This window comes from Tarenaya hassleriana, unplaced genomic scaffold (assembly GCF_000463585.1).
Source record: "Tarenaya hassleriana unplaced genomic scaffold, ASM46358v1 Cleome2, whole genome shotgun sequence".
NCBI lineage: Eukaryota > Viridiplantae > Streptophyta > Magnoliopsida > Brassicales > Cleomaceae > Tarenaya > Tarenaya hassleriana.
Genome location: NW_010965372.1, coordinates 7,873,493 through 7,882,838, shown reverse-complemented (window position 1 = coordinate 7,882,838; position 9,346 = coordinate 7,873,493). Strand labels below are relative to the sequence as shown.

The 9,346-nt window shown below is 40.8% G+C and overlaps 4 protein-coding genes across 10 annotated transcripts in view; 1 reads left to right on the top strand and 3 right to left on the bottom strand.

Moving 5' to 3' along the window:
• The window catches only part of LOC104813356, a 4,241-nt gene extending 2,731 nt beyond the window's left edge, over window positions 1–1,510 (bottom strand). Inside the window, exons 1-4 of one of the 2 annotated variants that reach the window (XM_010540914.2) lie at window positions 709–1,510; window positions 500–634; window positions 271–420; window positions 11–178 (exon numbers count right to left, since the gene is read on the bottom strand). In XM_010540914.2, coding sequence (XP_010539216.1) covers window positions 11–178; window positions 271–420; window positions 500–634; window positions 709–1,494 — 1,239 coding nt within the window. In that variant the 5' untranslated portion in view covers window positions 1,495–1,510. The remainder of the gene's footprint in view (window positions 1–10; window positions 179–270; window positions 421–499; window positions 635–708) is intronic. The other variant, XM_019202432.1, reaches the window with a different exon arrangement.
• On the top strand, window positions 1,446–3,748 carry LOC104812947. 6 transcript variants are annotated; one of them, XR_002024087.1, is made up of 6 exons: window positions 1,446–1,779; window positions 1,862–1,991; window positions 2,573–2,848; window positions 3,152–3,201; window positions 3,276–3,360; window positions 3,450–3,748. XR_002024087.1 is itself a non-coding variant. In XM_010540379.1 (6 exons), the coding sequence occupies exons 1-5, from the start codon at window positions 1,757–1,759 to the stop codon at window positions 3,199–3,201; spliced, it is 408 nt and encodes a 135-aa protein (XP_010538681.1). In that variant the 5' UTR covers window positions 1,446–1,756; the 3' UTR covers window positions 3,202–3,347; window positions 3,450–3,748. The 6 variants fall into 6 exon arrangements, 2 of the variants coding, with proteins under 2 accessions (XP_010538681.1, XP_010538680.1); XM_010540379.1 differs by having other exon boundaries at window positions 2,573–2,609; window positions 2,681–2,848; window positions 3,152–3,347; XM_010540378.1 differs by having other exon boundaries at window positions 2,573–2,609; window positions 2,681–2,848; window positions 3,152–3,360.
• Window positions 3,749–3,951: 203 nt separating this feature from the next.
• On the bottom strand, window positions 3,952–6,251 carry LOC104813355. Its single transcript, XM_010540913.1, has 5 exons — window positions 5,202–6,251; window positions 4,991–5,125; window positions 4,768–4,917; window positions 4,478–4,675; window positions 3,952–4,396 (listed from the first exon to the last, which is right to left on the bottom strand). Exons 1-5 carry the CDS (start codon window positions 5,991–5,993, stop codon window positions 4,322–4,324), a joined length of 1,350 nt encoding a protein of 449 aa, XP_010539215.1. The 5' UTR covers window positions 5,994–6,251; the 3' UTR covers window positions 3,952–4,321.
• A 922-nt stretch (window positions 6,252–7,173) lies between these two features.
• On the bottom strand, window positions 7,174–9,132 carry LOC104812946 (pentatricopeptide repeat-containing protein At4g21705, mitochondrial-like). Its single transcript, XM_019202464.1, has 3 exons — window positions 9,056–9,132; window positions 8,670–8,940; window positions 7,174–8,556 (listed from the first exon to the last, which is right to left on the bottom strand). Exons 2-3 carry the CDS (start codon window positions 8,913–8,915, stop codon window positions 7,312–7,314), a joined length of 1,491 nt encoding a protein of 496 aa, XP_019058009.1. The 5' UTR covers window positions 8,916–8,940; window positions 9,056–9,132; the 3' UTR covers window positions 7,174–7,311.
• Window positions 9,133–9,346: the final 214 nt, after the last annotated feature.

Sequence of the window (9,346 nt, the reverse complement as noted above, 5' to 3'; positions counted from 1 at the left end):
CTCTTCCGAACCGAGCAATGGCTTTTTGCACCACAACCAAGACGACAAGTGAGGCAATGAAACAGATGACGGAAAACATGTAAGCTGCTTTTGTGTTCTGCATTCCTAGTAGCAAATACTGCACTGCAGACATCGTGGCTGAGAAGAACACCATGAAAGAAGTTGTTGCAGCTGTCACCTGAGTTCATGTCAGAAGCTTATAGGATTGAGAAGACTTGTGCTACAGTGATTTCTTATTGAGCAGAATGGAGAAACTTGGGTTTCGATTACCTCTGGTGCTATTCCAACCTGAAGAAGAAGAGGGCTTATAAGCATTCCACCTCCTATCCCGAAGACACCTCCTAACAAGCCGGCTAGAAATGACATTACAGGGAACATTAGCTTCGTAGACCGATCCACGCTTAGATCTTCCTGCTTTTTCTGCTCACATGAATTTTGGTTTTTGATTTTAGTGAACCATTTGCCAGTGATTGTATGAATCATGTTGAACATGACTTACGTGATTGCTCGGGGAATGTTCTTGAAGAACTTCGCCTCTCGAGAGAGCCAACTTCGTAAAAACCAAGGCAAGAGGTATCTGTAGCGACAGTAGAATCCAGTACTCTACACCGCAAGGCTTTATTGATATGATTCCCTGCGCATAACCCCCAAAAAAAAATCGTTCATTTTTCAGGTGATCAGGATGGATTAGAAATAGTTCTTTCATACCTTTCCATCTTTATTCCCCCGGAGAAGATAAATGACAAAGAAAGATGTCCAGACAAGGACCAATACACCGAGTTTCATCCATGGAAGCTTTGGTTTCCTTCCGGTTTCTTGTGTCCTGAGGAGAGGTTCTTTTAGGCTCTTGGTCTCCTCGATTTCACTGCAGCCCTCATCCTTCTGAGGTAAACCTTTCTCTGCTCTCTCGTTTGGTCTTTTACTCGCCTTTTCTGATTCTCGTTTCCAGCACCTGACTCCATTTTTGCAGGTCTTTGAAGTAGACCATGCAAGGAAAACAGCGAATAGAACGGTAATAATCCACTCAGGGAATATTCTGTTGCATATGACACCGATACTCACTCCAAGAAGCATACACGGCTCTAGCAGCAAAGCTAAGTCAAAATCAAGCAAAGCTTTACCAAAGAGATTGTACATAACGTTTGCAACCGATCCTCCAGTAACCATGAAAGCAGAGAAACTAGATGCGGTTTTCAGGTCTAGTCCTGCAACTATAGTCATTATGGGAATGTACAAGCCTCCACCGCCGATGCCACCTGCGCTCGAGATTGAGGCCGAGATGAAGCACAGGATTCCGGCTAACACAATAGCCGATGAGAGTTTGAGCTCGGTGGCACCAGAATCTTTCATGGTCGATCTCCATTCTTGAATTGTGTAGAGGAGCTGATGCAGGGCTGGTTTCTGTGGAATCTGTGCGGAATTCTCGGCATTGGATAGGTTAAATGCCAAAAAGACAGCCATAAATACAGCAAGAATGGCGAAATGAATCCTCATCTCGTCTGAAAATCTTCAATCTCGATTGCTGCTGATGAATGAATTGATCTCTCTGGCTTGGCAGTGTTCTTATATTGAAGGTTTAAAAATTCTAGTAAAATAGCACAAGAAGAGAGTGATGGGCACATCAAGTTGCTTTCGAGTTCTAAGTCTGAAAGTAACGTCATTGACTTTGAACTAAACAACAGGGCAAATGTATTCACTTCTGCAGTGATCTTGGCAAGATTCAGAGAAAGAACAGTTCAAGAAGAAACAGTCCGTGATGATGACCCTTTTGTCTGAACGGTACAACGTGTCGTTTGGAATCAGATTAATATTCTATTATTTGACTTGTTGATCATTTTATGTAAATGTTTTGATCTTTCAGACAAGTTTCTTGGGACATATTGGGTGTTTATTTGCTCTTCATGAAGGGGATAAGCCACAGGATGACGGACGAGGAGGCGTCTTCTCTGAAAACATCAAAAGGAGATCAAGAGACGTCAACGAAATACCAAGTGAGTGTAGAAACTCCTATTTATAATATTTTTTTATAAATTAAAAAAAAAACAAAATACAGAACTTTAAAAGCTGTATGTATATTAATTTAAGCATTGAACTGATCTAACATCTGCAGTTGATTACTTGAATAACAAGTTGTCTTTTGCAGATACTTTTTAAGGGTTCCTTTTTTAAAAATTGTAATGGTGTTGATATTTAGTTCTTTATTCCATTAAGTAGAATCTGGTCAAAGCCAGTTTTAACGTGACTGCACAATCTTGGTTTTATGATTTTTTTTTTTTGGTTTTAGAATGTTATCATGCAATATTAATTTCTTATAAGATTCGGTGAACTTCTGGATTATATATAAAAAAAAAGTATGTTTAGATTTACAAGGAGGATGATCCAATTTGGTTTGTAAAATCGAAATGCAAAACTTTCGTTTCGAATTTGAATTTTAAACTAAAAATAGGCGTAGGGTTTCTAAGAGATATAATAATTATTTATTATTTATTTTTAATATATAAAATAAAGGACAAAAGCAACGTTATAATTTTTCCCAAGCGTTAGCCATATCCTATTTCAAATTTTCAAACAGGCTCCTCCTCCTCTGCCCTTTCTCCATTGGCTTCTATGTAAAATACAAGAACCCTAATTTCTCGAATTCGATTGAGAAGGACAATCTTTGATGTTGTCCGGAATCCAGCAATCAATAGGATTATTTTAGAGGAGCCTGCGACAGTTGGTCTAAATTCGAAGCACGCTCCAGAATCCGATGCAATTGACGAGATGAAAGTCAAGGAATCGGTAACAATTTTACTTTTTGGAAATGACGCTTCGCAATCCGAACCGATCTCCCCACAGCCCATCTGCCGTAAGCCCTCTTTTCCTGTTCTAGTTTGTTTTTGGTTCTGTTGACGAGTGAGAAAACGCAATGATACTGATTTTGATGGCAAATTTTGAAGAGAAATTTGAGTCCATTTGTTGAATGGATCATGTATGAGTTACTTTGAACTCGGCTGCTTAGTGATTGGCGTCGGCAAAATTCAGAATGACAGTGGGTTCCTGCTATTTCTGTTTTGATGCTTGTCGTAGAAGGACTTTAACGAGCAATGAATTTGAAAATTGGATTTTACAAAATCTGGAAGCTGATTTATTGTTTTCTAAATATCTGCAGAAAAAGGAGGGCTAGCATTCCCAATGACAAGCGCAGGAAACTGGAAATAGGTACTGTTAAAGACAAGCACTTTCCACAGCGAACAGACAAGATATCACTGTGAATAGTGATGTTGGCTGCACAGATGATGCAGTAAAGTCGAATTTACGAAAGGTGAAGTTGTGGGTCTGCTTAATGAGAGACCAAAAGCTAGCAGGTTTGATTCCAAGGTCTGTTAACTGAGTTTGGCTTTGCTTTATTCTAGGAAATGTGAAGATTTCCCTGTAGGTCATTTGTCTAATTATGATGTTTGCCTCAGGACCTCAGGCTAAGATTGAGCATATGCCAGGTATTATCAAGAGGCCGAAGAATCGACTTGTGTCAAATAGTTTCACAGTTCTCTTGCGGGTCGTAGTTTTTAATTCCTGATTGTGGTGTTGTCACGGATTTGTTTCGGCCCTTTTGGAGCCCGTGTCTTGGGCAATGTGACCTCACTCATGTTGTCCGAGAAACTTATTATTGAGTACTGCCATAAATGTTTAATGTATTCTTCTCTGGCATATTATGTGTCGTGTTTGTTTCTGGAAGAACAAGCCATAAACTACGTGTTCTCGGGAACCTGTCTGATCCAGAATGTAGAACTATGAATGTGCTACATCGAGTTTAGTGATTGCTCGCTTTAGCGTTAAGACATCTTCTGGTTATTGTTCTCTTGCAGGGTACCAAAAGATAAACCATACGAGAACTTGAGATCAGTCACAAGCTTAAAGGTACATATCAAAGCTCTTGATTAACCAATAGTTCTCTAACGACAAGAATAATAGGTGGTTAACTGCTGTTTCATTGGAGGGCTTGGCTAAACCACAACCACAAATCATCAAATATACAAATGTGCGAATCACAACCTTTGTCTTGCTCTCCATTTGTACCTCTAATGTAGAGGTCATTTCAGAGCTCTAGCTGACAAGGTCTTATGTAGATGATGTTTTTTTGCTTCCAAATACTATTTTCTTACACAGAGAAAGCTTTAACCTCTGCAGGAGGTAGCTATGAAAACAAGCACATGACACAACAAAAAAAAAAAGAAAAGAAAAGAGAAAAACAGTAGTCAGTTTTACAAACCAGAACCCGAAACCCTATTGAATCTCTGTCTCTTAAGACTGGAGCTGAAAAGATCTGAAGATTCATGCTTCAACATGGTAGTTTGAACCCAATGTCTTTGCCTGCTGCATAAGCTGTCCAAACATCAAGAGCCCCAAAGATTGTCTACATCCGAACACGTGTACCTTCAGTGACTATCTCGTGTTTTGTCCTTGGCAATCACGATGTTTACGCGATAAGGAAGACCGCAAAGACTATAACGGATGGCCTTCCGAACCGAGCGATGACTTTCTGCACTACGACCAAGCCGACAAGCGAGGCAATGAAACAGATGAAGGAAAACATGTAAGCCGCTTTTGTGTTCTGCATTCCTAGTAGCAAATACTGCACTGCAGACATCGTGGCCGAGAAAAACACCATGAAAGAAGTTGTTGCAGCTGTCACCTGAGTTCATGTCAAGAGCTTATATGATTGAGAAAACTTGTGCCACTGTGATTTCTTATTGAGCGGAATGAAGAAATTTCGGTTTCAATTACCTCTGGTGCTATTCCAACCTGAAGAAGAAGAGGGCTTATAAGCATTCCACCTCCAATCCCAAAGACACCTCCTAACAAGCCGGTTAGAAATGACATTACAGGGAACATTAGCTTCGTAGACCGATCCACGCTTGGATCTTCCTGGTTTTTCTGGTCACATGAATTTTGGGTTTTAGTAAAGCATTTGCCAGTGATTGTCTGAATCATGTTGAACATGACTTACCTGATTGCTCGGGGACTGTTCTTGAAGAAATTCGCCTCTTGAGAGAGCCAACTTCGTAAAAACCAAGGCAAGAGGTATCTGTAGTGACAGTAGAATCCAATACTCTACACCACAAGGCTTTATCGATATGATTCCCTGCACATAACCAAAAAAAATAAAAATCGTTCTTTTTTCATGTGACCAGGTTGGACTAGACATGCTTCTTTGATACCTTGCCATCTTTGTTCCCGCGGAGAAGATAAATGACAAAGAAAGATGTCCAGACAATAACCAATACACCGAGCTTCATCCATGGAAGCTTTAGGTTCCTTCCGGTTTCTTGTGTCCTGAGGAGAGGTTCTTTTAGGCTCTTGGCCTCCTCGATTTCACTGCAGCCCTCATCTTTCTGAGGTAGACCTTTCTCTGCTCTCTCGCTTGGTCTTTTACTCGCCATTTCTGATTCTCGTTTCCAGCACCTGACCCCATTTTTGCAGGTCTTTGTAGTAGACCATGCAAGGAAAACAGCGAATAGAATGGTAATAATCCACTCAGGGAATATTCGGTTGCATAGGACACCGATACTCACTCCAAGAAGCATACACGGCTCTAGCAGCAAAGCTAAGTCGAAATCAAGCAAGGCTTTGCCAAAAAGATTGTACATAACGTTTGCAACCGATCCTCCAATAACCATGAAAGCAGAAAATCTAGACGCTGTTTTCAGGTCTAGTCCTGCAACTATAGTCATTATAGGAATGTACAAGCCTCCACCGCCGATGCCACCTGCGCTCGCGATTGAGGCCGAGACGAAGCACAGTATTCCGGCTAGCACAATAGCCAATGAGAGTTTGAGCTCAGTCTCAGTGGCACCGGATTCTTTCACGGTCGATCTCCATTCTTGAACTGTGTGGAGGAGCTGATGCAGGGCTGGTTTCTGTGGAATCTGTTCGGTATTCTCGGCATTGGATAGGTTAAATGCCAAGTAAACAGCCAGAAACAGAGCAAGAGTGGCAAAACAGATCTTCATCTCGACCGAAAATCTTGAATCTCGATTGCTGCTGATGAATGAATTGATCTCTCTGGCTTGGCTTTAACCAGTGTTGTTATATTGAAGGTTTAAAAATTTTAGTAAAATAGCGTAAGAAGAGGGTGATGGGCACATCATGTTGCTTTCGAGTTCTAAGTCTGAAAATAATGTCATTGACTTTGAACTAAACGACAGAGCTAATGTATATTCATTTCTGCAGTTATCTTGGCAAGATTCAGAGAAAGAACAGTTCAAGAAGAACAGGTCTGAACTGTACAACGTGTCGTTTGGATTCAGATTGATATTATATTATTTGACTTCTTGATTTTTTTAATTAAATGATTTGATTTTTCGCAGAAGTGGGTGTTTGTTTGCTCTTCATGGAGGGGATAAGCCACAGGATGACGGACGAGGAGGCGTCTTCTCTGAAAACATCAAAAGGAGATCAAGAGACGTCAACGAAATACCAAGTGAGTGTAGAAACTCCTATTTATAATATTTTTTTATAAATTAAAAAAAAAAACAAAATACAGAACTTTAAAAGCTGTATATTAATTTAAGCATTGAACTGATCTAACATCTGCAGTTGATTACTTGAATAACAAGTTGTCTTTTGCAGATATTTTTAACGTGACTGCACAAACTTGGTTTTATGATTTTTTTTTTTTTGGTTTTAGAATGTTATTATGCAATATTAATTTCTTATAATAAACTATGATAAAGATTTCCTATACAGGCCTTTTCCCTGCATTTGATTCGAATGTGTGAAGCAGGAATTATGCGGTTCCAGTTCTGTTCACATTATTTGGTTGATTACAAACCATGTCACTTGTTTAATCTATCCATGTCACTTCAAGTAGTAGTACCTGTTGCCGTTGCCAGATTTGCCTCTTGTGGAAGAGGAATAAGATTCTGAACCGAAGAGATGAAAGTAAGCTTTGGTTTATCGATGGATTTCTGTGACTTTGATCATTGTTATAGAAACTGAGTTCTAGTTATTTCATTCGGTTCAAATTCAATATAAAAATCGAACCAATTTTAATTTTTTAAATAAAATAAATAACTAAAAAATCATAAATTTCTTTAAAAATTGACTATTTATCAATAAAAACTGATTTAGAAATCCAAATAAAATCGAACCGAATTTTATATAAAAAACCGATTGATTATAAATCTTATATAATCGAATATAACCGAATCGAAATCCAAAACGGTGGACTGATCATATCTCGTTGATGTGTCAATAACTATGGATGTTCAGTGCATGAAAGACAATTTCGCTCAAATCAAACATGAAAGAAGAGTATATAAGCATTCATTAGCTGAGTCTTCTTGTGCTGAGAATTCTCATGGTTTCTTCATCGGCATCAACTTTATCTTCTTCCATCCGCTTCAGTAGAGTATCTGTATTCTTTCCACCTTCTCTTACATCTGCCCTGATCAAAGCACTGTACATTTCTCTGTTCACGCCAATGGAAGTCTTGAGTGATTCAACAAAGCTTTCGACTTCTTTGAAGTTCCCTTCAACGCCAAGCCAACTCAAAACGCTCGTGACGAGCTTCGACCCGGGCCTCCATTTCCTGTTCTTTCCTTGGACACTGAGAGCAGATTTCATGCATCTGAAAGCTTTATCTAGCTCACCCTTCTCAGCATAATTATCAGCCAGAATGCCCCAAGAATCCGGTGTAGTAGCTTTGCCTTTGCCCGATAGATCCTCAAGAACTTCTTCCGCCTTATCGCTCAACCCTTTTGCAGCATACCCACGTATCAAAATTCTAGGGACACGAAAATCGTAGCAGTTTCCAGATGATTCCCACTCCTCGAGTACTTTCTCCGCTTCTTCCAGGCCGTCGAGCTTCACAAGCGACTGCAACATGACAATGTAGTCCTGGTTTATGTGTCTCTTACACGCTTCTTTTTCCAAATCCCATAACCTTAACACCTCAGTCTTCTCTCCTCGGCTTGCGTAGAGAGAGATGAGATGGTTGTAGCCAGTACCATCTTTGTTCTCCAGCCTCTCTTCCGACTTCTTCAGAAGTTCAGAAGCTCTGTCAGCATTACCAGCTTTGATGTAGAAATGGGCAGCTACAGCATAGGTGTTCCAATCCATGATAATACCGTGATGGTTCTCCATTTCTCGCAAAGTTCTCTCGATTCCTTCGAGATCAGACATAACACCATAGGCATTGATGCAGATTCTGAAGCTGTAATTATCTGGAGCCACATTGTCCAGCTTCATCTCATTTAGAACGGTAGGAACCTTGTCATGTTGGGAGGTTTTGGTGTAAAGGCACATGATGTTGTTGTAAGTAAGAGAAGACAGTGTGATGCCCATCTCCTTCATCCTCTGAAAATGGAACAGGGACTTGTCGATGTCCTGTTGCCTGACATAGCAGTTCAGAAGAGCTCCATACGTCTTCTCAGTCTTGTACTGTTCATTGAGTCTGTTGAAATACTCCTCCGCAGTGACAAATCCATGAACTCTGCCGATGAGATCCAAATGCACCGCGTGCTCGGTCGGAGAGAAAACGCATACGCCCGTATCATTCATCCATTTCGAAACCTGAAACACTTATATCAAAACCCAGATTGAGAAACTGCCTCGATTTTCTCGGCGGCCAAACAGAAACCAAATTCATAATCACCGAAAAGGGAAGAAAGAGGAGAAGGGTAAACCTGGAGAGCGTGGTTAAAGCGTTTGCGCCGACGAAGATCGTGAACTATACGAATAAGCTCAGCAACAGAGACCTTCTTCCCGGATTGTACCCAGCTTTGAAGTTCCGGCAAGATGCTTGCTTTAGGGTTCCCTAAAAGACTGATTCTGGAGTATAGCGTCACCGTCTTCACCCTGTTTGTATAGTAAAATCTGTTTATCACTGCTCTTTGCATCAGAATAGTCGACAATTTCCGAACTGTATTCATCGTCTCTGAAGCAGATGTCACAACCCTGTCGAGAGAGGAGTGTTGGTAACTGAATGGCACACAAAAATTTTAAAAAAAAGCAACTGTGGTATGTTTTTTTTTCTTCTGTTAACAGGATCCCCAACAGCTAAGGAACATAACTGTCCGGAGGGACTCCTCCGCTTGTCTCAGCCTCTCGCTCGCCGCCGCACCGAATCCGCTCGTTTCTAGACCTCCGGAAATCCTCCGAACCGACGAAGAACCGACTGAGCACGGCGGAGACGATGATCTCAGAGTCGCGTCACCTCCGCCGCTCTTGATCGTCTGCTCCTTCGCTGACTTTCCGATTCCGACCAACTGGTTTATCGATCTGTTCATCGGCACGGTTGTTCGAGTCTCTTTCCACTATCCATTCCGGTGGGAGTTTTGTTTGCTCTGATAAAGGGCGAGTA